Source organism: Pristis pectinata, chromosome 30, assembly GCF_009764475.1.
Source record: "Pristis pectinata isolate sPriPec2 chromosome 30, sPriPec2.1.pri, whole genome shotgun sequence".
NCBI classification, from domain to species: domain Eukaryota; kingdom Metazoa; phylum Chordata; class Chondrichthyes; order Rhinopristiformes; family Pristidae; genus Pristis; species Pristis pectinata.
In genome coordinates, this window is record NC_067434.1 from 7006488 (window position 1) to 7034234 (window position 27747).

General features: G+C 46.1%; 1 protein-coding gene across 1 annotated transcript in view; it reads left to right on the top strand.

Moving 5' to 3' along the window:
- The window catches only part of ldb3a (LIM domain binding 3a), a 143677-nt gene that overhangs the window by 82203 nt on the left and 33727 nt on the right, over window positions 1–27747 (top strand). The window contains exons 8-12 of the mRNA XM_052041333.1: window positions 230–433; window positions 8795–8976; window positions 11039–11075; window positions 11756–11847; window positions 26862–26939. Of these exons, the coding sequence (XP_051897293.1) occupies window positions 230–433; window positions 8795–8976; window positions 11039–11075; window positions 11756–11847; window positions 26862–26939 (593 nt within the window). The remainder of the gene's footprint in view (window positions 1–229; window positions 434–8794; window positions 8977–11038; window positions 11076–11755; window positions 11848–26861; window positions 26940–27747) is intronic.

The following is a 27747-nucleotide window of genomic DNA, read 5'->3' on the forward strand; positions in this document are numbered from 1 at the left end:
TCCTCGAGCTCAGCACAACCTTCTGACTGTGGAGTGCCCTGTGTGAGGAGAGGAGTGGGTTCAGAGGGAAGAGGGGATCTTTTCCTCCTGGGGCCATTGGATTTGTAAATGGGAATCTGGGATAAGAGGCTTCTGCACTTCCCACCCCTCCATCACTAACAAAACTTCCCCTCTAACATTTCTGCCTTTCACGTTTCACTCTCTTTTCCTTTCCCACTCCCGCCACCAGTAGTGATTATGTGGAGCGCTTCAACCCCAATGTCCTGAAGGACTCTGTGCTGTCCACACACAAGCCCATCGAAGTGAAGGGTCCCGGTGGAAAGGCCACCATTATCCACGCTCAGTATAACACCCCCATCAGCATGTACTCTCAAGATGCCATCATGGATGCTATTGCTGGCCAGGCCCACGCCAGGGGCAGTGATCTATCAAGGTAGGCCCAGAAAATCTGAGTGGTTGCCCGCATGCCAAGGCCTCAGGGGCCGTTTCACGCATCTGAAATTTATAATCGAGAAGAATTAACATTGTCATTTGAAGATCAAATAACAATTACCATTTAATTTAAAGTTCAGCATTTGTTTGAAGGGTGTTTAATGAAAAGTAGGCCATATATGGGTTTAGTCTTTCCTCTGGGCCACTGTAAACACTGCAGCGAAACGTCAGCGGCAGGAATGGTGCTTGGTAGCTGGGGCCTGGGCCTACCCCGGGTCCTTGGTCCTCTCCGTGGCCCTTTGGAGCCCTGAGTTGCAATGTGGGATGTCCGGTTCTCTCTCTCTCTCTCTCCCCCCTTCTGATGGGCACTGTTTGACTCCCAACCTCAACCCGTCTCCATAAGAAGGACAGGGCCGAGGGGCAACAATTTGCATGATCGTGGAATGGTAAAACATAATTAAGACACAGAAGGAGGCCGTTTGGCCCATCTTTTCCATGCAAGTCGAAAGAGACCTACTCGACCTAATGCACCTTCCTGCACTGGGTCCCTGGTCTGGTGGTCTCAGCACTTCATGTCCACCTACATACCGTTTAAGTGTGGTGAGGGTGTCTCCCACCGGTGGGGTCCTAACTTCACCAGTCTGTGGGGGGGGAGAGGATTTTCTCATCTAATCTTTCTACCGACTACTTTAAATGTCTCCCCCTTTAGCTAAAGGAAATAGTTTAGTCCTATTTAATCCATCGGAGCCCCTTTTACTTTTATGCACCTCAGTGAAATCTCTTCTTGATCCTTATCGCACACTTTATCCAATCTTCCCTCCCAGTTACCGTTTCCCAGTCCTGGCGACAACCTCTGCACCCTCTCCCATACAAGCACATCCTTCCTGTGATCAGAACCATATGCAGTGCTCAAGCTGTGCCTGACTAATGTTGCATACAAATCTAGCAAAACCTCCCTGCTCTGATATGTCATCAGAATGGAAAGCACCCTGTGTGACACTCCACAGACCCTTACGGATCGACATCTGAAGGTCCCTCTGTTCCTCCACACCTCCCATTGACTGTGTGGTCTCTTGCCCTGTTGCACCTCTCCAAATGCAGAATTTAATACTTTTCAATTCCAGGGAAGAGTTGATGGCCATTCTCAGGCCGTAGGTATGAATGAGATTCTGAGTTTGCTCAGGACTTCTTTGATCTTGTGATTTTCCTTTACTGGAGCCCTGTGCGGCCCATGGTACCATCAAAACAAGGAAAGCCTTGCGCTGCACTCCTGGCCTTCTCTGTCACCGCATGTGGTGTGCATGCACAGCATTGGAAGACTGGTCCGTGCATGCTGCACATTGGGAGCAGCTCCCTACGCTTACCCTTCCCCCACTTCACACCTTCCAGTCCAGCAATGGAATTTGTCATGCTAGATTTCACTGAGAATCTTCACACATCACTGAAAGGGAAGACTAGATTTTGGTGCATGTCTCTGTTTTGTTGAAAGACCCCCTCTGCACTGTCAGCAACAACTGGCAATTGTAATCCAGAGTCACTGTTCTTCACTGTAGGTTCGTATGTAACATTCAGTTGCTGAAATCTCCCACTGAAGTAGGAGATCTGGTAAGGCTTGAACCTTCCTGTGGAGGTTGGTGGCCCATTCCAACTCCTACCTCAGAGGGACCATTGTCTTCCCAGCCCAACAGCCCAGCACCACTTGTACTCGGGAGAATCAACTGCTACTCACGTACTTTCTGGCCTGGAGGCAGCTCAGAACACAAGCTCCGGACTTCGTTGCTGACTTGTTTTGAAGTGATGGCGAGTCATTTTGCTGCAGTGATCTGAATTTCGGTCCGTTTCAGAGCGAGGAAGTTAAAGTATGCCCTTGCTGCCAGGTATAAGGACCACTGAGGAAATGAATTTGCCCACAGGGAAAGCCTTGCCATGCCTGTAACCCAGTGTACGGCGCTGGGGATCTTGAAGTCACAGTATCACTCATGGACACACGTTTAAACAACACCCCCAAGTTTAACATCTGGTCCTTGTGTAACAGATATTTACAAGGGTGGTTCTTCTCAATTTGTGGGAAAATACTCTGTGGTATAAGATTCTTCAAAGGTTTGTAGACTGCAGTACCGTCTGAACTGGGTCCCACCTGACACCGTGACAGTGCCGTCACCATGGGAACAGCTGATGTGGTGAAAACACTTCCCATGATCTTGTGATGACCCAGCAGGTAACTCACCAGAACTTCACAAAGTGTTGACAATCTGATACCTTTGGTAGATCTGGGAACAGTGTTGCAACTCTTGTTTTGATTGGTGGAGCAGTGTTTTATTCTAATGGTATGTTGCTTCTCTTTCTTTACCTCCCTCAACCCCATCCCACTCACACACACCCTCCCCCACTCCCATTTCTAACATACAACTGTCATTGTCATTTTTGTTACCTGTCAATCAAACCAACCTACCTCCTAAACAATCACGGATACCAATGGTCCCTGCCCTGGGCGGTGTTTGATCACGTGACCCCCCAGTGGCCCTGAAACTCCATTTGCGTAAGTAGGTCCATCTTTCATAACCAGACTATCAATTCTTAACCAAGTCTGTACTAAACTCACAGGGGCCAGAAACACCATTTCAATCATAGACACCAGAGATGGGAGATTCTCTTTCTTGGTTCCTTGCCATTTATGTTGAAATTGTGTCGTGACATCTCCATTTTTGGTTTTCTGCCTTTTAGCGAAAAGGTCCAGACATGTTTTGTACACCTTCCTGAGCCCACCAGCAAGGTAAATTGTGAGGGTACATTGTGTAAGAGCATTATCCTTTGCCCGTGCCATAGCCTTCGACACATGGTGCTGAACCGTTGCTGGCAGCTACCTTCTGCTATTGACGGTGGGTGGAGTTGGTTGGGAAACAGTGTGGTTTTATTACCAGCCAGTCATGGTCTTGAGAATGAGCAGCCTGTCGCACTGACTCATTTGCCTCCCTTCTTAGAAGCCTGCATTGTGAAGGGGAAACTCATTGACATTTGAAAGAACATTGGTAGTTCCTTCGGATGAGGGTAGGTTTGACAGATTGGAAGAAGTAGCAGCTTTGCTGTATTGTGCTGCTTCACTGGGCTTTGTTCGGACTGGATCTCAAATTTATTAATGCATCCTTATTAATGGATGTTTGGTAGGGTGTGGGGCAGAGCACTGTAGAGCTAATCTCTGATTATCCGGTAGTATGGGAGCACTATATGCCCTGGTGTGTACCTGCCTGTCCTCAAGAGGTTGACAGATGGACAATGTACCCATTGACTAAGCATCAGAATTGTTCAGTACTGAGGCATTGTTTTCAACTCACAGTCAGATCTGATTCAGAGCATTGAGATCTTGACCATCAATGGCAAATACAATTTAATATAGACAATAATGAAAAAAAAGAAAGGAAACCAGAGTATGGGTAGAGGTGAGTAGGTAATGTAGCTTGTGTATTAGGATGCTGTATTGACCACTGCAAGAGAGAATAGGATGCATTTGTAGAAGGTTAGAATGCAAATTCAAGAAACCGGGAGATAAATGAAGGGTTCAGATCAGTAAGTCCTGCTTGTTGGATTTATTCCTTGCATACCATTGGAGAGGGAGACAGTACCAGAGGCACATTGTAGGGCAAGCAAGTTGATCTTTGATCTCAGGAATTTAATTGTAAGGGAGTATTAGGGAAACAAACAAGCTTTTACTTAAAAAGGAATATGAGTTGATCCCACTGTCAGTAAATTCAAAATTGGGAAACCTGGGAGAAAACCGAGAATTCCGACTGAAAGTTTGTTTGACACATAATAAACCAATGGAAGAAGGTACCAAGGAAGCAAATGGCGTAACTGAATGGGACAGGTCACTGGATGTGTTTATGTGGATGTGATCAGAAGAAGAATTCACATTAACCGTAACTTGGTGGGTTTTGTTAAACCAAACGTTTTTTTTTTCCTTTTCTTAAAATGACCTACCTTTCATGTACCATTGGATGAGTTCAAATGTTATCCTGAAAATTAGGGTGGCTGTAGTATTTATCCAGGAAATGTTTTTGTGCTTGGTAAAAATCAGTGTAAACCTGAAATGCTGATGTCTGCCCTTCAACCTTTCCACGATGCTGCATGCAATGTCGGATTGAGTGTGCAAAATATACTGGTATTAAAATCATTGACACAGGTTGTCCTTGGACACGTGACACTTTCACTGGCAAATCCAGAAATTGATTGGTTTCTTGATGTCTGCTAACCTGAGCTAACTATCATGGCCATGTTTTGTGTCCTGGTGTGGACCTGAGCTAAGAGGAAATTAACGTTTGTATTCATTAGAATTGCTCTGAACTTCAGTGTGGACTGTAATCCAGGAATGCACCCAAGAATGTTTTGAGCAAAAGGTTGAAGCCTGTTTTGTTGGAATGTTTCGCGTAACCAATGACCAAGATGTTTAAACTTAAGATTATGTACCTCAAGGGAGAACAAGTACACTTACTCTGAGACAAACAGTAAGTTACCAAATAGCACATCTTTGTTTTCGGAACAAAAAAAAGTTTAATTATTGTCGAAATGGCAAATATGGTCAAAGAATGCTGTTGCTCAACATGCCACAAGATACTGCAGTGGTTGGCATGGTTTGGAGAGGGGACAAGGTCGTGTAGGAGCAGTGCAAGATAGTTGGAGACCAAAAGATTTTTTGGGCTCTTCTACCTCATTCTAAAGGTATGTCCCTACCAAGTGACTCTTGCAGATTTCCTTCTAAACAGTACCGTAATCTCCTCCCACTGAGAGAGGATCAGTGGAGTTTGCCGTTTTCTTTGAATTATCTGCAGTGAGTGAAGTAAAACCGGTTGAAAATTAAATCAAAAAATGCAGTTGCTGCAAGTCTGAAATGCTGGAAACACTCAGCAGGTCAGGCAGCATCTGTGGAGACAGAAACAGGGTTAATGTTCCAGGTCAACGTCTTGAATCGTTAACTCGGTTTCTCTCTTCACATATACTGCCTGACTGGTTGTGAAGTTGTGTGATGTACTGGCACACTTGCTGGCTCCCTCATTGGTGACAACAGACATTCGTTCTGGTGTTGTCAGTGGGCTGAGCCCTGCAGACAGGAGGTTTCCTTTGTTATCGTCATGTGCTTGGCTCAGCCAGAGGGAGTGGCAGAGCCCGCAGTAGAATTGAAGCCTGCCATTCACAGGCTGATAATGAAGCCTGTGTGCCAAGCCGGTTGTTGTCAGTAACAGGTACCATGATGGCAGCACGGTAGTGTAGCGGTTAGCGTGACGCTATAACAGCGCTAGCGATTGGGTTCAATTCCTGCCCCTGTCTGTAAGGAGCTTGTATGTTCTCTCTGTGGGTTTCCTCCGGGTGCTCTAGTTTCCTCCCACATCCCAAAGACGGGTTAGTAGGTTAACGTGGGTGTAATCGGACGGCGCGGGCTCGTTGGGCCGGAAGGGCTTGTTACCCTGCTGGATAAATAAAGTTTAAAAGTAAGGTTTTTAAAAAGTCTCTTTACCAGAGAGAGCTTAGACTTTAGACAGGTGTGGTCAAAGGGGGATATCTACAGAGGTAAGCCTCAGGTTACAAACACCTGTTGGTTAGATGTTTTAAAGCAAAAAAAGATGCTGGAAATCTGAAATAAAACACTGGAAATATTCAGCTGGTCAGGCAGCATCTGTGGAGAGTAAATCAGTTAACCTTTCAGGTCAGTGGCCTTCCATCAAGTCACAACTGTCGAAAGGTCATCAAACCTGAAATATTAACTGTTTCTCTCTTCCCAGATGCTGCCTGACCTGCTGAGTGTTTCCAGCATTTTCGGTTTTAATTGAAGATTACATAGAAGTTAGACATAAAGAGTGATGGCCTGGCCTGTGTGTGCGTGCGTGCGTGCGTGTGTGTGTGAGTGACAAATGCCTGGAAGGAACCAGTAAGTGAATTACAAGGAAATGTATCATTTCTCCCACCCCACAGTGGCTGGGTTTGAGTTATCTTGCAAAACATTTGAGGGATGATTCTCAAAAATTAAAACCAGCACTCATTTCTCATTTGGGTCAGGCATGTCTCCCTCTCTCTTTCTCTCTCTCACTCACCACACCAGACACGTACACACAAACACACACACACACACACACACACACACACTGATAGCTCACTGAGGTACAGACTGTTCTTTCACTTTAATGGTTGAGAGCAATTCTTTTCTATTCACTTGCTGTTGGATGCTGTGGAAGGTCGAGTTTGATGATGTGTTGAAGTTGTAGTTATTGCTGATTGTCCCAGTGTAGACTGTGAACCAGATTTACGATGTAGTTTATTGAAATTCAGCTGATATTTTAGTGTTGATTCTTGGAACCCTTGGTGACCAACTGATAGTGATTTGTTTTATCTGGATACTTTCTTCAAAATCCTGGTTTGTAATTAATATTTCTTACCATAAGAAGCCAGCACTGTCAGCTGCCTGGAGTTTTTCTTGATATTGCAGGTATTTCCCTCTAGGTCCACTGTTAGCACAGTTTACTTTGAGGTTCTGTCTTGTGCTTTGGTGACTCCAGTGTGCTTGGGATATTTATCATGTAGAGTAATTTGTGTTATGAGCCTGATTGACACATGGTGTGACCCCATGAGGTGGTGACTTAGTTCCTTTGCTAATTAGTTGTCATTGGGGACAGTGCTGTGAGTGGACACGTTGCATTGTGTATATTCTAGCATCTAAGGGAGTTGAGTGATTTTGGGTCTTGTGCAGGAAGTGATGTTGGGGGCAGAAGATCAGCCATAATCCTGTTGGATAGTAGAGAAGGCTTGAAGAGATGCTCGGCACACTCCTCCTGTCTCCAAAGGAATCCCACAGCTCCCTTTCACTGACTGGAGAGTGACAGCCTGCACTCTGTACACTTGGTGTCCGGACAATGGATGTGTGTGGTTTAGTCACTCACTGCTCTCTTCTCCCTGTTCGCTTCCACCTGGGGTGAGTGACAGGACAGGTGGGGAGTGTACCCTGGAGATCAACCTGTTCTCTGAACATCAGGAGCAAATAACAGAAAAGCTGTTTTTCTAGGGTTTCCTTTATATCTGCATCCAGCCAGCTGATGAGCCCTAGTCTGGAACTGTCCATCAGTGCCCGACATGTGGAGGTGTCTGACTGACGTAATGATTTCGCACCCTGATTTCACATTGAGTTAACTGACACTCCACTGTGCACTCTGTTCATCGCCAGGCTCTGGATTCATGTCCCTATCCCCTTACCCTCCACTTCTCCTGAACGACGGGCAGGAAGGTCAACTCATTGGTCCACACCACCGCCAGAGTGCTGCTCTGTACTTAGCGCAAAGAACACTGTCCAGAGACGTTAGGTTCTCCCGATCTTTGACTGTCACTGAAACTGTTCACCAGGTGGATGAAGCGAAGAGGTTCGCTACAGAATTGAACCCAAGAATTGCCGATGTAGAGGTTTGGGATGTGTATGTGCAAATGCTAGATAACAAAAATAGAAAATTGAATAACTTGGTACCTTATTTGAGGGAAGACTTGTAACTCATAGGACCTTAAGAAGGATTACCATGCAATCAATTTTAGGAGGTACGAACGAAGTAGGTTCTTTATTTGGAAGGTTTCCCCTCTCCTTGTCTGTAGCTCCCTGGGATAAAACAGCTCCCTTACCAAAGGTCTCTGCTTTCTGCTGTCTCTTTACCAGCACCACACCAGCGAGCTGATGGCAAAGTGGGGAAGAGGGAGTGTGTGTTCTCCTTGCATCTAAGCTGAACATTGTTAGATTAACTCCTGAATGGACCAAGAAGGCATTGCCTGACAGCTGGTAACGTGCCCATTATGGAGTGTCAAACTACAACATCCCAGCCCTAGCGCACCACGATATGATGCAATTTCAAGCAAAACTCACTGAATTTCAAAATTTAAAACATTTGAATTTTTTATCAAATTTTGTAAAGATAAAGCCTGTGGAGTGGCCGCACATTGCGTCTGAGCTGGAACGTGCAGTGCACTGAATTGTGCTGCAAAGTCACCGACCACTGGTGGAAGAGCCAAGCGGAGACTGCCTGCTGTGCACTGGGTGTAGCTACGTAGGGCCACTGCTGTGGTCCTAGTGTCACCAAGTTGGCTACAGTTGGCAAACCCCATGCAGAAAGTTGATGGGAGCAGATGCCATGGGTTTTGAGTCCTTGTCCAAAAGATTAAGGAATCATCTGTTGTCTGGAGGAAACCTACAAAGCCTTAGGGTTGATATTCCAAAGGAGAGGTGTTGAATGCCGAATGTGTAGATACCCTGCAGACCCGTGGGTGAGCAGTGGTGGGAGCCTCACTGAGGCTCGAGGTTAGGATGTGTTATTGTAAAATGTGACTCTCTCTGTTATTGCAGTAATCTACATGTTAAAGATGCTCTAGTCGACAGTACTTCTCCAGTCTACCAGGCTGTCGTTCGTAACACTACCAAGCCCCAACAGAGTCAACAGCAGGAACTGGATGAGTGGACCCGCAGGGCTGCTAATCTGCAGTCCAAATCTTTCCGAGTCCTTGCTCAGATGACTGGAACGGAATTCTGTAAGTATTGCAAACCTTTCTGTCTGTTAAATTAACTGGGGAGAAGTGAACGGTGCACCCAATTAGCCCATTCCCTGGTAGTAACAAGACTTGTGGTTAGATCCAACCCAGAGTGGTGAAGTGGAAGTCTCTGCACTTTCAGCTGGTGTCAGCCCAGTGCTCAGTGTGTCTTGGCTCACACTGATCAGCCTCACTGTAGGAAATGGTGCACCAGAAAGTGTTGCTTTGAGCTTGGTACTGAAGCAGTGTAGAGGAAGCTCTGCACTGCGGCTAACCTCCACCACAGATAAGGCATTTGATGGGACAGAAAAGAGGGAACTTTACTCTGCTCCTGTCCACAAACCCTCAACATACCAGTTCTGAGGGAGCTTTGCTGATGATCTAACCCATGTTATACCTGACCCAGAGTGTTTGATGAGGCAGTGTTGTGAGATTGCTGGAATAAACTGATTCCTCCTTCTCAGATCTGTGGAAACATTTATTACGTGAGGTAAAAATGCAGAATAGCTATCCTAACCAAGCACATTTAGTGTAATGTATTCCAGGGGATGCACACCTAGAGAATACAGTGGCTAACACCTCTGCAACATTGCAGCTCTCACATCAGAACACTGCTGTAGTGTCAGGAATTTAAGTCATTGTTGCCTCTGTAGCAAAGCAGACTTGCAAATGTATGAGCACAACCCCTTTCTACATTCTCCCAGGCTTCTCCATCGTGTTTTGCTGCAGTTATACTGTAGTGTGTGAGAGGCTGCAGCAAGTGGCTGGCCAGATCTTGCTGCACAGGTTCTGTTGCTGTCACGGCAGGTAAAGCACTGGTGAACTGGCAGTGAGGGGGATTAACAGATTATTTATATCAGAGGATTTATATCAACTGGAGCAAATTATGCGTGGGTGCTCACTACACAGTTTGCTGTCAAAATTGAAATTGCAGTATTTCCCCACCCAAACATGTTTTTCCATGTCTGAGATTTGTCAGAATTCAAAGGTAAAGAGTTAGCTGTAAAGTGATCCTGTCACAAATGTTCCCATTCCCCACCTCTCCAGCCACCCTCTTGTCATACGCAGGTCTTCAAGTTAATAGTAGGGCAGTGAATTCTGTTCTCAGTTCAGTATGTGAGCTGGATGGTTTGGAAATGTACTTCAAATTTTTTAGTTTTAGTTGTAAGTAACTCAAAATAAATCCAGTCTGCCAAAAATTAACATATAAATAACCTGAAAACTGCAAGGGTAAACCCCACATTTGTAAGTTTGAGTTAAATTTTTTTTAAAATTTTATTTACAGCGTGGTAACAGGCCCTTCTGGCCCAACGAGTCCGCGCCGCCCATTTTAAACCCAAATTAACCTACCAGAACATCTTTTGGAATGTGGGAGGAAACCGGAGCACCCGGAGGAAACCCACGCAGACACGGGAGAACGTACAAACTCCTTACAGACAGCGACGGGAATTGAACCCCGATCGCTGGCGCTGTAATAGCGTCGTGCTAACCGCTACGCTACTGTTATTGTTTGAACGTGTATCAGAAACGTTTCACTGTCCAGCTTTGTAAACTGGATTGAGGATCCTTATGAGGAATCCTGGACTTATTCCCAATGGGACTGATTATACTGCAATAAGCTGCTGGATCCTGGCTTCAGTGGGGCTCACGACAAGGGTGCAATAGTCACATCTCTCTGGTGTGACAGGCTGTCACAATCCAGTTATCCCTTTGGATTCAAATCTCCCTCACCAAGGTAGTTTTGGTCTTCTGTCCTGTAATTTTGGGATAGCAGTTTGGTAAGACGGGTTAGTCAACTCCAAAGTGACCCCCAGCTGAACTTTCTATCGGTCCGGAATCTTCTCCATATCACAGTCAGAGTTTTGGCTGTGTTACGGTCCTACAATGAATAGTCCTACCTCTCGGTTAAAGCCTGGGGTTGAGAGCTGGCACAGCTGCCAACTTCTCCATCCACACCCTTCCCATCTCCCTAAAGGAAGCAGCCCCTTAACCTGGAGCCCTGCGGGTGTGGAGGGGTGGAGTACTTGGATACTGTCGCTCATTTGAATCTTTTGTTTTGCAGTGCAAGATCCAGATGAGGATGCAATGAAGAGATCAAGGTAGGCTTCTGTCAACAGCAGCAGCCACCTGGCCTCCTTATCTCACACGCCAAACAGTTTCCAGTTAAACACATTGACACAATACACCAGCCTCAGCTTCAATTTAGATTAGAAAGGTTGGGTTCTTAAGATTAACCACTAGTTAATCTTGAAATTGGATGGGGAAGGCTCATGATCTACCTCAGAATTACAGCCAACACGTAGAGCTCTGGAAGTATGGGTGTGTACTGACGATTGCAGGGGATGATTTGGTGAGTTCACCTTGAAATTGGGCTTCAGTAGGGAGACCATAGTTAGGTATTGGTATTGTAACATGTTTCTGAAATGGTGTCCACATCCACCCCCTCCCCCTCCCCGAGAATGTTTTCTGTCAAATCTACACTAATTTATGGGGATTTGCTCTGGTTTCAAAGACAAGTCCTGCTTCTAACACAGAAATGACAAGGATATTTAAAGGGTTTTCAATTTAAGGATCTAAAATGATTCGGAAAACAGTGTGCAAAACATTCTCTTCTTGTTGCTTTGGTAGCAGCAGATCAACTGGGGACTTTGTAAAGCCTTGTCGTTTGGGATGTGCTTTGATTGGTTTGTGTGTTATAAGGTGAGGAGGCGGAGGACTTATTCCCTCATCCCTTACTCTCCTCCTCTCTCTTTTCTCTCTCTCTCTCTCTATGCCGCAGGGAAAAGTTTGAACATGAAGTAAAAGGTCCACGGTTTGCCAAATTACGCAATTGGCATCATGGTCTGTCTGCACAGATCCTTAATATCAAAGGTTAAACTGCCCACGTGTAATCAGACACTTACAGATAGAATTACTAAACTAATAATAAGGGCAGATTTCTGTAATTGTGACTCTTTTAAAAAAAAGTAGCTTGAGAACATCAAATCTTCTTAAAACAAGTTAAAGAAAGTGCTTGTTGAGTGTCCATAGCCTTGTACCCTACCTGTGTTGTGATCTAGTGCCCCTACTTCCTTATGTATCAAAGTTACTCTGACAATAAAATGTTAAAAGTCCTATTTCTGTATAAAGAGTCAGCTTCTATATCTCTCAATTCCTTTCAAAGAAGTGTTAGGGAATTAATAAACTGTTGGCTTCCTTGTAATTGTGAAAGAGTGCAGTTTGAAGGGGACTGCAGCTGTCTCATTGATGTGTACGTGACAGGTGCTGCCCAGCCGGAGAGAATGCTCACATTGCACAGTGGACCTGACGCAAGTCAGACAATGGGGTTTGGGGGGGAAACCCAGGGGAAAAAATAGACAATGATTGGTTTGGAGTAATGGACAACACGTGAGCCAACTTAGTGGGCGACACATTATATTTCAGTGAGAAGCCAAGTCAATTTGTTGTACCAAATCACAGGTAACTGCCTGGAGATTACTGAACAGTTTCTCAATATGGGTAGTGAAGCATTTTGGATTAACGTATTTACAATATTTGCATTATTCTCAATTCAATATTTAGAAATATACATCAAATTAAACCACAACCTTCCTTATCCAGGATGCACGCCAGCCCCTGCTACACCCATGGATTTTGGAAGGCTTCCAGAGAGCCCAAGGGTTACCAATACTGATAGTAACATTTTATTCCAGGTTGAAGTAACTAATTAACTGCTTTTAAATTCAGCAGCTGCCATTGAGAGGTTCAAACTCATGTCTCTAGAGCATTAGCTCAGGCTTCTAGTTAGTCTAGTAACATAACGACTGTGCTACCACACCCCTTGACTTACAATGCTGCACTGTGCTTAAGATCTATCGAAAATAAGCACCAAGCAAATCCTTGCCATTTGGTGAAATAGTTAATTGGTAGTTTGAGGCTTCTTGCCAAAAGTCAGACCTGACATTGACAAAAGCTAAGTCAGTTGAGGGTTATTCACTGAGCATTTAGTGAAATAATTAATCTGTCCTTGTTTCCCTTAACAAAAGTGGTGCAACATGACAGGTTTTCCTCTGGGTTTCTGATTGGATTCAGATTCTGGGACAAGGGAAAGGGAGGACTGGTCTGAATAATTCAGATTGAATCTCACCACATGTGGATAATGTATAGTGCCCTCAAGGCTTGAGAGCTGTGACCCCTGACCCAAGTTCAACAAACACAGAAGACCGACAAGGCAACCGGGCAATTGATTGGCAAATTTAACCAAATTCCAGTTACACCGAGGGCGTATCTTTTGCACGTTGAATTTAGATGAATGTATGCTCTGGTATTAGGAGGTTTTATTGAAAATACTTCCATCAACCAGATGAGGTAAAGTTATTTTTCGATAACTGTGTTATGTGAGCATTCCTTGGTTGGGGGAAATTATGAGCGCTCCATTGAACTTTTGGAGTTAATGTGTAAAATTTAGTTCGACTGACCTGAAAGTGAAAGACTGAAAAGGGGCAGAGTTGACTTGAGTAGAGACCAGGCCTGATAATTGTAGCACACTTGGCTGTGATTTTGCAGAGGAAATTCTTCAGTCAGACTGCATTATATTCCCCTCCTTCTCTGTTTTCTCCCCCAGTCCTGTGCTGTTGGGTATTGAGCCCAGATACTCTGAGAATCCATCCACGTGACAGTTCTCTGTGCTGAGCCTCACCAGTGAAAGCCAGCACACTGTTCAACCATGGGGAGGCTGCAGCTTCCTCCTTGGCCTCAGGTTGCTGCACCTTACAGACCAGGCCACTGGGTGGCAGTGTGTGGAGCAAATTCTAACTACAGACTCCTTCCCCCCCTCACCTGCATTTCCCCAGTCCACCCAGAGCCAATGGCACTGAGGCAAAAATCCGGCGCCCAACCCTGGCTGAGGTCCCCACAGGTTCTGCTTCTGGTCTGCACTCCTTTTGTGCACTTGCAGTCCTTTGATCGCACCAAGAAGCAGAAAGAATATTTTACAAATGCATTTAGACAGCACCATATTCCTAGAAACAGATCAATCCGTGAAGCTGCAGAATGTAAGTGGGGTGTGTTACACATTGCTGGTGATGACACTGCCTTGTGGTGGTGATGTGGAGTCTGGGGTACATGGACTCCAGTGTTTGAGCCATTTCTGCAGCTTCCCATTATCCCACTTGTCTTACAGCCAGGGTTCAATGGTTGTTTGTGAATGATTTCAGTCGACTCATTGGGAATGGACACAAGCTGGAGACGAGGAATATTTGAAGTGGTTCTGGTGTAGTGAGGTTGTTTGGTAAAAGGCACAATGTGATTATTTGGTTTCTGTATTCTCTGCTTGACTGCTTTTGGTTTGCGATTTCTCTGTATATAGCAGCACTTTTTCTCTGAAATAAAACAAAAATTGAGTTTAAAAAAGACAATTAGATCCTCTTCCAGTCTTTTTCTACTTGGCTAGCTAGACTACCGGGACACTCCTAGTCACTCCCAACCTCAACCCCGTTATTTAGAGTCAGACAGTTCAGTTTAACTCTACAGAAGTTGCATTGAAGAGACAGTACCTTGGTCGGGAGGGTGACACAGGTGCAGACAACTGCGGAGAAGGTGAAGCCCGTCATAGATGATTTAAGAGGGAAACATACAAACAGGAAGATACTACACTGTTTGGATTCATACCACAAATACTGCTTTACTTTCACCTTTGGTTAAATTGTTTCGCTGCTTCAGGTCAGCATCTTAAAGTTTGCAACTGAAGTATTGTACAAGTAAATCCTCATATGCAATTGTCACTAATCAAAACTTCTCCCCTTCTGTCAGAAGAGTGATGTTCTATAGTAAAAGTTGGGGCTCCCTCTTCTGCCTTAGCCCCAGGAAGCACGAAGTTATCAGGCCTCTCCCCAGTGTTCCTTAACCTTGCAGTCACTAGGGTCGTCTGTCTGTCATCAGTGCTAGCCTGCCAGCACCATCCCGAGGTGTTACTGATAGACGACATTTCACATGGTTGTCAGTTCAGTTGTACCACCCATCGTCCAAACTGAGAGATTGGCTCTGCTGATCATCTGGGAACTCTGAAGAATGCAGTTATGTTTCATGAGCTTTCAGTTTAAGCACCCCTGCACTGTCAAGGCTTGTATTCACTTTTGTTTTCTGTTTGTTGAATGAATCCAAGTAGTGTGATAAACTAAGAAATAAACAGTTTTTTTTAAGATGAATTAACTCATATAAGGGTGTAGGTAGGCTGACATGGAGGTACTGTCTCTTTCAAATGCTTTGTAACAGTAATTTTGAGCAGTGTTACATAGAAATATTAAATAAAATAATTTGCCTGTTTGGCATAGTGGTGGACTGACCAAACACAGGATGTATTTGTGTATGCACATGTATGTGTGTAGGATAGATGATGTTTGCATAAATATGGACCTGTATGTATGAATAGATGATTTGCCTTAAATATTTCCTTTAAACCTTGCATTTCTCCGGCACCTTGTGAAAGTGCTGCATGGATAATGGAGTTCTGGAACAGCGCTGGGGGTAGAGAGGGGATGAAAGAGGCAAGCATTGAGACGGCAAGGCAGAGGGGGAGTGAGGGAGAAAGCAGGAGGTGTCAGGGGTCTGAAAGGGACCAGAGGAATCCGCAGACAGCGCGCTTACGATGGGGTGGAGAGTCGGTGTCGTTTTCAGAATCGTGGAAGAGATCAAGGGGGAGGTTTGGAAATCACGGCACGGGTCAAGAGTGAGTGGAGCTAGGTGACGAGAGGGGAGTCCGCGGATCTGTCACGGGATGGGAACTGGTGCAGGAACAGCCCTTTCATACTTTCCAGACCTTCAGCCTATTGCAGAGCCGACCTGTTACTTAACTCGTACAGGGCTAACCTAACGGCTCTCTATCTGTGAATGAAACGGTTAATAACCCATTTTTGAAGCGACTATAACTGTGGCGTTGCCCAGTATTGCCCAGTATAGGCAGTGGGTGTTTTCTCCATGGCCTTTGACTGTCATGTCAGCCCAGACACATTTCCACTGTCAGCGCACCTCCTCAACACACGGGGCAGGACAAGCTCGAGGGAACTGTTGAAATGAAGCTTGGACCTCAGTGGCGTCCTTAGAAATAGTGTGTTCTGATCCTATTGCCGCAATATTCGTGAACATTGGTATCTTTGTGAATTAATTGTGCATCGTTTGCAAGGAAAAGGTAAAGGACAGAAGTTTCCCACCCTGTGAGATTGTTGGCAGTGGCGTTCGTCAGTGGTGAGCTTGGGCCCATCCCCCTCCCCAAGTTATATGAACAAGTTTGACTTGTATACAGGGAACAGTGGGGACAACCTTTTTACAGATGCTATAAAACTTAGCAAAATAGACAACAGTTTGAGGCCTCAGAGAGGAACAATAAAAGGGAGGGAGGCAGAGCAGGAGGGGTTCAGTGGATGAAGTGTGGGCTTATGCACATTGGGAGGAAGCGCAATGATAAATGACATGCTCTTGATAAGTGAAGCTGAACAGAGAGACCTCACTGTCCATTGCAAGTCCCTTAAACTGGTAAGGTATATTGAGAAAGTGATTGCTAGTTAGTTGGGTTTAAGGAGGCCCTAATATATGAAGATCAGGGTTGAACTTTATAAATCCCTGGTCAGACCTCATCAAGGGCAATGTGGACAGGTCAGGGAAGGGATACAGAGAGATTTTCCACAATGTTACCTAGGATGAGGAACTTCAGTTATGAGGAAAGGTTGGATGAATCAGGACTCTTTTCTTGGAACAGGGTGGGCCCAGTAGAGGTGTTCAAGACCGAGAGGTTTGGACAGATTGGGAGGAGAGAAACAGTTCCCTCTGGGAGCGTTTCAACAGAGGTTGTGGATTGACATACATTGGGTGTGCACCTAGAGGGGAGGGGAGGAGAAATAGTTTGTCTCAGAGTTGATTGGTCAAGGAGTAATCCACCTGAAAATGTGATGGAAGAAGGTTCCATCAATAGTTGTTGGACAGATACTTGGACAGGAACTTGCAGAGACACAGGCAAAAACGTGGGTGTTTGGGAGTAAAGAATGAGGCAGCCCAGTTGCATCAGGACCAGTGGCCTCGTGTGGTGGAAGTTGTTTGGACTCGGGAGATCTTTCTGATCCCAGCCAAAATGGGAACTTCCAAAAAAAAATCACCGAATGAGGTCTGAAGCCTGGCCTTGTTCTGCTTGAGATGTTTGGCCAGTCCACCACTTCAAACGCTTTTCAAATGCTTTTTTCAAATTTGTTTGAAGCTCAAATCTTTGGTCCACTTCTACCTTTGGACTTTGGAGCGAGGGTCAGAGGGTAGTGGATAGCAGTGTAAGGTCTACCCAGCTCACGTTGAGAATGGGCTGGGCCATCCCAGCTTTCACTGATGCCCATTCAAATTCTGTACAGGTTGTGACTGATGGTGGGTTGTGAGCTCTGTGGAAGGAACTGTCAGAACCTATGTCTAATGGCAGTGTGACTCTGCCCATTTCGGGTGTCCTGAAGCAATGCCATCAGCTTCTCTTCCCATCAGTCAGGGTGACACAGTGATACTTCCTTCTCTTTAAAAAAAACATTTTGTAAATAAAAATCAACTATCCAGACTTTTTGAAACATAAAACTTAGTTTAAAAATACATAACTTTAAACTGGTTTGACTTCTCAATGGAGCAGTTTATGATGTAGAGTTCAGTGGCTGTTCCCAATGGAAAGCCTGTCCCATTGTGAATATGATGAAGTCATATCACATTGAAGTCAGGACCTGCCTTGGGCTTTCCATCTGCATTGCGGCCTGGTTCAACATCAAATTGACCTTTCAAGGTCAATCAATAACACACAATATATGTGCGACTCCTTGGCAAGAGTTAGAGGTCTGAAAACCAGTGCAACCCTCCAGTGTGAGGTTTTTTGTAATAGTTAGGATACCTCATAGACACCAAGCTTTTGACAAGACACTGTTATCAACAACACACTAAAAATGAAGCAGTCAAATTGTTTGACCACATTCCAGTCCAATCCTACCACAGAAGTCTCTTCCCAAGGACTATCTCCCTGATAACTAGGAAACATGTCAGAAATAAAGCAAAAAAACAAACTGTTGGAGGAACTCAGCAGTGCAGGACTAAACTTGGATAAACTACATAGATGGAAGTAGGCTTCTTAAAATCCTGGTTGGACTTTAATAAGACAGATGAAAGTGACGCAGGTGTGACACGTGGGCAAGTAGACTTCCTGAAAATTGTGCAAATAATATGTTCTGGAAGATTGTGTTCCATGGCAGCAGCTGAAACAAAAAGAGGCCTCAGGTAAACTGCTTGTCTGGTTGTGACATAGGGAAATATCCAACCTGCAACGGGCTGTTCCTTTCCCAAACCAAAAACTAACCCAATTTCTGCTGGATGCCCCCATGGTGGGTCATTGCCCCCAATGGCTGGCTGAGATACTTACTGACTGCACGCTCTGCATGCTATGGGTTGGCGATGCCTTGTGTGTGTGTGTGCGGGGGTGACTTGTGCTGACCTCTATCAAGTTTGTTTTTTCCATGTCATCATCAATTGCTCCATTGTCTAAAGTCCTTGACATCTAATTCTTTCATTCTACTGACACCTGCCCCTTCTTTCTCCCCTAGAAAGGCTCCATATTGGCAACACTGAGGTGGCATTGATCTGTTTAACCATCAATCACTAATTTATTTTAAATTGTCAGGCAGTGCTTTGGTCACCTATGAAGCAATGATTCTCAGTCTATATAAATTTGCTTGTATTTTCCATCACTTAGACTCCATCCTCTATTGCTAAGTAACAGCTGTTCTTAGAATGGTTTTTCAAAACAAAATCTGTCACATTTTGCACTTATTGTGTGAAAACTATTTTTCAAAACTAATGGAACAAGGTGGCGATTCTGATTTCCCGGGATGTATAACACAATGAGCACAGATACGGGTTACGTGTACACCACATGACTCCACACAGACCCAGCATGGAAACCACTAAGCCGGAGTGTTCTTGTCTGTCTGAGATTTCCACACAACAAGACATGCATGTTCTACACTCTGAGTGCATGTTGCCGCAAATGTTGTTGACCCAGTGCTCGGGGAGCAGTGAATGGGTGTTGTGTCTGTCAAAGAGCTGTGTTCTTCCCATCTGTGAGTGTGTCCTTGCTTTGTTGTTGTCTAATCTGTTTGCACTTTACTGTGTAGCTGTTGTAACTCTGCAAAACCATTTTCTGCAATTGGGCTTCTGGAGGATGGCTGCTTTGGAAGGTAGCAAGCTGACAGTGCAACTCCTCAGTCATTTTGTTGAAGCTTCTCGGTGTAGCTAAAGGCTGCTCCTCAGTTTTCCCTTTTAAGAAGGGAACACACTGAAGCAATCTGAGAACGCGAGGCAATTTTTCCCCTTTGAGCTCTGAGCTGAAAAAGTTGGCAAAGAACCAAGGACCCCGCACACCCCTAATCCTAGGCCAGGCCCCTTCCTGAGGCTGGGGACTTTTCTTCCAAGTTAAATGAGAACAAAAACTTGCCAGCAAATATTTCTATTTATGCGAAAGGCAAGATTTAAATTGGCTGAGGACTTCAGTGTAAAGTCCAGTGAACACAACTTAAGCTTTACCTTGGAGGGGTTAGACATTAGCTGTGGAAGACAGGAATGTGACTTGGAAATCAAGAGTGACTCCAACCACACGTGTACATTGAGGGCCATGGAACCATGAGTAGATTGTCATACCAACTGGGAGGAACTCTGATTGGGGTTTAGTCTTTGGTTTAAAGGTGAAGTGATGGAGCATCTCCCTGAGACTCCATTCCACCCCTGAGCATGTGAAACAACTCTTCCTGCACTCACTCAGGCTTCAGCTCTGGATGCTTTCTGCCTGGCCTTCTCTGTGGTTTTTAGGCACGGTTTTGTCTGCTTTCCTTAAACTCTTGCAACTCTTATTTTTCTGATGCTTTAACAGTCTGTTTTTGTGCATGTTGGAATCATTCTGTGTCTAACCTTTGCTGTGATGCACTTCCTGTCCCATGATCCCACTTGATGGTCCAGTCTGCATTAACGTGTGAACCCTCCTCTCCTCCTGGGAGACAGTTATTTCCCTATGTTAAGACTGCAAGCAGACTCAGATTAGATTAAGCAGTGGGCCTCAGCTGGCGCCCTCTTTGCGTGGGACCTGCCTCTAACTGCAGTGGCTGAGAAAGAAAAAATGGCTTTACCTGCCTCTAAAATAGTTGTGAACTAAAATCAGCATGAAATAAGCTGTAATCTTAACTTTCTCACCTTTCCTTTCTGCAGCTCTTGTCTCTGTGGTTTTGTCTCTTCCCCACTTAGTGAATAACGCTGGCTTTTGCCGTCTCTCTTCTGTAGCCTCTACATTCTACCATTTCCTGGCTTTTTGTTCTAAACTTCGAGCTTGCCCTCAACAGAGTTTAAGCTTTTCGCAAACTTGATCCCAGGTTTGGCCAGGTCTTCACCGCTGCTGTTGTAGAGAGGTAGAAGACATTGTTATTTCCCAGTTATTGGCCACGGGGAAGGTTGGGTGCAACGAGGCCACTTCTTTGTAAGGCGAGACAAGAGGCAGAAAGGGTGGGGTGAGGGGGGAAAAGCAGGGAAGCTTGGAGAACCATCAGCTCTCGACACTCGACCACAGCAAGGTTGTCAACAGTCTGAGCAAAACCTGCTGAGCCAGGCCGTCTCCACTACTAACTGGAGAAAACCGTTCTTGGTGCAGTAGGTGAGTCTATTTCGGAGGCGTTTAGATCAGGATATTAAAAATTGGGAACAAGTGGTCAGTAAGTGTGTTTGACAGGTGTCAGCTGCCCTTATTTTCTGGAGTGGGGACGTGGCAATTCACAAGCTGGAATCTAAGTTGAGTACAGAGTTCTCCAAAACCAGGAAACTGGGGCGGCTTCTAGATTTTACGTATGGATGTAATGTCTTGTGGGCCAGTCACAAAACACAACCAATTCCCACGGCACAGGGGTCTGGTCCATTTTAAATCGTCGAGACACAAATTCAGGGACGTTACTGAGCCAGCAGAGTTGGAGAATTTCGGTACGAATGTTGGGAATCTCCGGCAGCCTAAAGCCAGTTAACGGGGCCAGTAATAGTGGCTGGAGATGGTACACCGCTGCATGCATCCAGCACACTGTGGCAGAGGTAGGGGGGTGGCCCCCTCCTCTGGTTTACTGACACTAGAGCTCAGGAATGTTGCTCCAGCTATACCTTGGCTACAGTGCTGCAGCAGGTGGAGCCGCTGCATCACAGCTCCAGAGATCCTGGTTCGATCCCAACTGTGTGGAGTTTGCACGTCCTCTCTGTCACCGCTGTGGTTTCCCTCGGGTGCTCCGGTTTCCTCCCACGTCCCAAAGACGTGCAGGTTGGTGGGTGGATTGGCTGCTGTGAACTGCCCCCAGTGTGTGGTAGAATCAGTGGGGGGGGGGGGGATGTTGATGGGAATGTGGGAAGAATAAATGGGATTAGTGTGGGTGGGTGCTTAATGATCAGCATGGATTCGATGGGCCAAAGGTCCTATCTCCCTGCTGTTTGACTCCAGTTATAAGGTGCAGTCAGCCATTGGTAACTTGGACACTTCAGAGTGCACTGTGCAGGGTCCCACTCCTCACGTGGGAAGGTGCCCTCCCCTGCCTACCACTCCAGCTGCTCGTACCTCAAGAAAACGTGGCTCAGTATCCCATTGCTGTAGGAAGCCCCAGTGTTTGGCCCTGATACTGAAAGCTCCTGGCAGAGAACCTTTGCAAATGGGATCAGCCCCTGCGCTCCTTATCCAGTTACTGGGTTTCCTCCACTAACTGGCCAGCGTGGACCTACCTGTCCAACCACTGTTGACATCTCCTGTCCTCCCCAACATCAACAGGTGTACCATCTGGAAGGGATTGTATGATGACAGGCAGGAACACGGATACCCAGTGAGGCGGGGGCGGGAAGGTGCTTTGAGTCTGTTTCACATCACCGTGTGTAGATCCCTTGGACTGTATGGTTGTTGTGGGGAATCCAGTGTTCCAACACCCGAGACCTCCCTGAGGTTTGTTCCCATTAACACTATCTAGCACTGGTCTCCATACAAGGTAGCTGAACCAGCATCAGTGCTGACGTCAGTGGGAGAGTGTGTGTACACTTCCTCCAACCACTGCTCGGAGTAGGGGACACCAACTTCTCCATTGGCCAGCCAGTCTTCATCTTTCTTTCCCTCTCCTGGGTGGAGCCAGTGGAAGAGACCCAACATCTGATCACCTAATTCCCCCCAAGCTGGGGTCTCACCCCTGGATGATCTGTCCTGGCTCAGCTCTGAGACTCACCCTGGGCTTTTGGGTTGGTGGTCAGGGTGTTTCTGAGTTATGGTTGTGTTTTGTGAAGGGTAACATGTAACACTCTTGGGTTGTCTAACACAGCTCACCCATGAGTTTGTTCCTATCTGATATTTCACATCCAAGCTAACCATTCACTTAACTACACAGACTCCTAGAGATGTTAGTCATGATAGAGGGTCAGTTGTTGGAAATTAGCAAGACTGCAGGAGTCTAAATGCAGTTTACATATTTGAAATATTATATTATTATTTTTGTTATGTTTTTGCCTTACCCAATCTGTTTGATGTATACAGAAGGCAGGACAGTCTCTGTCAGAAGGATTTCTTTGTGCCAGAATCTTAGAGCTCCAAGCTGATTGCTGCAGTGTTTTTGGTCTGGACTGTGCAGTAGCTGGTATTGTCTCTGTGTAGAGCTGTCCTGTGTCCTGGTGAACTCGTGTCTCTGCTTTAAGGCTGTTGCTAGAAGATTTTTACTCAGCTTTTCACTCTGGGTTGTAGTCACAGTGAAACGCTTGGCCTAGCAATAAACTCCTCTCACTTCCCTATCAGTCTGCGACTTCACCCCAATCTCTGATTGTATAGACTGCTGATGTCCTGATCTGCTTCAGAATGATGGGTGACTAGTTGGTCTTAGGTGGTGGAGAAAATGGACAGGGTGAACGCCTTTCAAACTGAACTGAATGGGAAGGGGCTTGACGGTCATTCTCACCACAGCCCCCAAGACCAAACTAAACCCCAGCAGCTCCATTGGAGGAGTCACCTAGACATCTTTTGTCACCAGCCGGACTTCTAGCAACAACCTTTTGTTTCCTGTATCCACTGTTCTGTGCAATTCTTCCCTTATAATTCACGTCACCTCACTCCCCCAACATCACATGGCTAAACCTCTCACTACACACATCCATGTAGTTTACTTAGCAATGGAGGGTGGGGTTGGCAGGCAGTGACCTCAAGGCCTCAATGCTGCTGGAAGCCTGAAGAGACACAGACAACGCGATGCCTTTCCTGGCTGTTCAATTTTCCAATGAATGTCATCACCATAGAAATAAACGTAGCCTAAAACACCATTTTTGGAGAGTGTGTTTCTTGTGTGTCAACTAATCACGTGTTTGCATGGAACCGTAATTCCCCAGCACGCGGTGCAAGTTCACCAACTTTACTTTGATTCACCAGGTTTTCTTGAGATCGTTTTCAGTGTTTTCACCTCGTCTCCATCTCCCGGTTGTCCCGGCGAGGCACCAAAATGTGTTTCACTTCCCACTCGCACGCTCAGCCTCACTCAATGCTCTGCTCGCTCTGCACCGGTGCCCACCCGCTGCGTCACAAGCCCACATGTGCTGTAAGTGCAGGTGCAGTGAGCAAGAGTTTCCTGTGCCAAGGGCCCACCGTGTTTCAGTCCCAGCTCTTCCCTGCTGAGGTGCAGCTGATGAAAAATCTGCTGCTGTTGAGCAAGCTGCTGCAGAGCTCAGGTAGAAACTGCAGGTCAAGGGTTCTTTCTCAATGAGAAGTCACTTTGTCCACTGTTACATCTGAAGACATGGAGGTGCATCGTTGGAGATTAGTAACTAATGAATTTTCAAACCATGCTTCCCTTCATCCTTTGCCTCATCTTCCCATTCTCGGACTTTGCAAAGATGGAACAAAACTCCTTTTGAGTTAGTGATGCGCTTTTCAATCTGTGTAGATCTCTTGGTACTGTATTGGCTTTTGTGGGGAATCCAGTGTTCAAACACCTGAGACCTCCCTGAGGTTTGTTCCCATTAACACTGTTTGTCTAGCACAGGTCTCCACACCAAGTCGCCTGAACTAGCATCAGTGCTGATGGCAGTGAGAGAACGTGTACAGTTCCTCTAACAACTGCAGTGGGCAGAGGAATGTCACCTTCTCCATTGGACAGACGGGCTGGTACCAGTGTCACTGGACCAACTAATTCTGGCAGCAAAACACTGGAAGAGTGTTGTTTCCGGCATTCGCAATGGCGGATGACTTATATTTTAAAGGTAGTTACTACTTCTGTGATACGCTCAGACATTAAACAAATAATATCTGTTGCATTGTGGCAGGACAGGGTGAAACTGGGCCTCCACTAAGCTCAGCCCTGTAACCAGCTGCTGGGAAGTACCTGAGGTCAGACAGAATCCTCTCTGTGCCCACTTGTTGTGGTAGTTGCTGCCTAATCAACCCTTCCAACCAGCCAGGAGTCTTAACCTCTCACCAGCAGAGAAAGTTCTGTGGTTAGAGTGGTAGACGTTAGGCAGATATCAGCTCCTGAAACCTACTGTGATTCGGTCAAATTCTGTTTAGAAACAGATTTATTCTTCTTCCTCTATCACATCTCTCTGCTGCACGTGAAGGGATCAGACAAGTGGGTGTCCATGTGCTGTTGTGAATCAGGAATACCATCTGAAGAAATATCCAGTACTCACCCAGTAGGAGACAGTTTTTTAAGAGCCTTGTTTCTCAGGAGTTTCTGTTGTCTTGTGATTCCTGTTTCACTGCTTCCTGTGCCTTCATCCACCCCCCTCACCATGGTAGCCCACTGGAGCGCAGCATTGAGTCTGCTGAAACCAGGTGATGGTAGGCACTGCCCCTCATTGTGTGTGTGAGAGACTCTCTCCCTCTCACTGCCTCTCTCATTCTCACTCTCTCACACTCTTCCTTGTGCTCTCCCTCTTTATCTCTTTTCCCCTTCACCCCCATTCTTTCTCCCTCTCTCCCCCTTTCCTCTCACCCTCTCTCCCCTCCCTCTCCTCCTCTCTCCCTTTCTCTTTCTCTCCCCTTCTTCTCTCCTTCCTGCTCTCCCCGTCCCTCCCTACCTCTCTCTTTCTCTCCCACCTCCCTCCCCACCCCCTCTCTCATTCTCTCTCTGGCCCCCCTCTCTCCCTCTCTATTTCTCCCTGCCCTCCCTCTGCTCATTCTGTGCTTTATTTCAGATGGGTCGCTGACAATGTGAGCCGTATAGTAGCAGTGGTTCATGCAACTGTGGCTCCGATCACAAACGAATGTACAATGAATGAATAGTTTTATTTCCAGGGCTGATGTTTGGAGCAATATTTGATTTGCATCTTATGTCTTATTCATACTGTGTAAAGTATTTTCTAATTCATGTACTGTGTGTGAGGTACCAGTGTTCACGTGTGTGAGGTACCAGTGTTCACGTGTGTGCTGTGTGTGAGGTACCAGTGTTCACATGTGTACTGTGTGTGAGGTACCAGTGCTCACGTGTGTACTGTGTGTGAGGTACCAGTGTTCGCGTGTGTACTGTGTGTGAGGTACTCTCTCGTGTGTGCTGTGTGTGAGGTACCAGTGTTCACGTGTGTACTGTGTGTGAGGTACCGGTGTTCATGTGTGTACTGTATGTGAGGTACCATCTCCTGAACCACCCACACTTGATTAAAGACCCATCATTGTCACCAAGCCTGTGATAGCTCACCAAGCGGCCGCATTAAATGCATCGTGCATCCAGTGAGTGCTGACGTACCTTCAAGTCAAAGTGGGCACCACTTCCGGCCCCTGTGGTGTTCACCTAACATCCACACTTTGTAGTCCATCTGTGACCTCGTCAGCTGCCTTCAATGTTCAGCCTTGAAGCAAGTTCCAGACTTGTGGATGTAGAGGTAGAGGGTTCATTTTGTTGCTGCTCCTTTGCCTCCCTCCTTTCTGAGCTCGTCACACACCGCAGAGTTAAGTTTTCACCGACCTGTTTTTGAACTGCTTGGTCTCAGCCTCAGAGAGTCTCTGTGCTTTCCTGTCCTTTTCCTTGGGAGACGACTCACCAATCCTGTAGTGTCGGGGGTTACCCGTGAAACAACAGAACGATAAATGGTCGGTGCTTCTGGATGCTGAATGTTGAATCACGCAGACTTATTTGAAGACCAGGGGTTGCCAAGGAGACTTCCAGAGACATGGAAGTTGGTGTCGGTTCACCAGCTCCTGAACGTGGTCAGAATCGTGCCTTGGTTTCACTCCACACGAACCTTCCTTGGTTGGGCTTTCAGAAGGTTTTGACAAAAGTTCCTGTAAACGACTTCTAATTCAGCAAGATGTCATGGGAGTGTGGGGAGAATGTGAACAGTGGTGAAGGACAGGAAGTGTCTTTGTTCCGGAGAGACCGGGTGAATAATCCTGTCCTGAGTACTTTTGCTGTCAAAACTGGGAAAAGGGAATTGGTAGAAGTGAAGAGATTGGAGTTAGAGATCAAGGTTGATCGAGCACGCTGAGTCATGGTGTTGCTGGCCTGGCCTCGTGTAGTGTGGAGTGACACGGTGGAGTACTGAGGTCAGGCCATCGTGGTGGGATGTGTTGCTAGTGCAGAGGGGTCTCGGTCTGAGGGTAAATCCCAGAGCTGGGGACCAGTTGGATATATTCCAACCCACTGATCTTTTTTTCATCCTTTTGGCTTTAATGATTTCTCTGACTTTTTTGTTTGGCCCCAAACCTTGAGTCAAGACGGTTGGAAGGTTTTGTACACAGTCTAGCTGATTGGCTGCGATTTATATGGTGCTCTCGTACTCGCTGGCTGGATTGGAGCAAGAAGATGAGTGTTGAATGTCTTTGATTGTGTGGGTCAGCTTACCCTCAGGTACTGGGTCTTGTGCTCTCCTTCAAGAGTCAGAACCTGTTGCTCATGAGTGTGCCCAGCTGTCCTTTCTCTGGCCCTCCGTGGGGATCAGTGTCCATGACACAGGTAAGCCCCCACACACATGTGAATGGTGTGAATAGATCTGCGCAAGGGATGAAATAGGTGTTCAGGACAGAGGAGTCTCAATGGTCACAGGTTCTAGGGATTACTGGTTCCCGCTGGGACGAGGGTAGTCCTGGTCACTTGGACCTGTTATCAGAAGCTCACTCGCTGAGTTTTGGAATCTGCATATAGCAGTTCCTGCTGCTGTGGACCAACCTCCCAACTGTGTTACCCTGTTCCAAGCGGCATCAGGCACTGGAAACCACTCTCCTCCAACCACTGGCAGTGGGTATGAGAGAATGCAGAACTGAATTTGAGGCAATATCTGCAGTGTTAATGATTCCACTGGGAAATACTACATGGGGTGAGAAGGGTAAATTTTGATGTCTGCCAGCTGTAATGTTCTGTGGGACGAGGAAGGTTCCCTGAGTTCTTCCCACTTCCATCCTCCTGCACATTCTCTGCAGTTCAGTAACGAGGGATTTTGATTTATTTGTACTTATTGAGAATGCTGTAAATCGAGTTACGGACTCTGGTAACTCAGATGCCCTTTATAGGGGTTGAAGAGACTGTAGAGCTATAGCGTTAACCATCTCAATCAAAGCCAACAAACTGCAAGCGGTGGAAATCTGAAACAAAACTGGAAAATGCTGGAAACGCTCAGCAGGTCAGGCAGCATCTGTGGAGAGAGAAAGAGTTAGTGTGCTCCGGGATCGATGCAAGGTGTTTCCCCAGCTCTGTTCTGTTGAAATTACAGTGTGTGATGATTAATCCTCGGTAAATCAGGCCCAGTTTCAATAACAGATGCTCG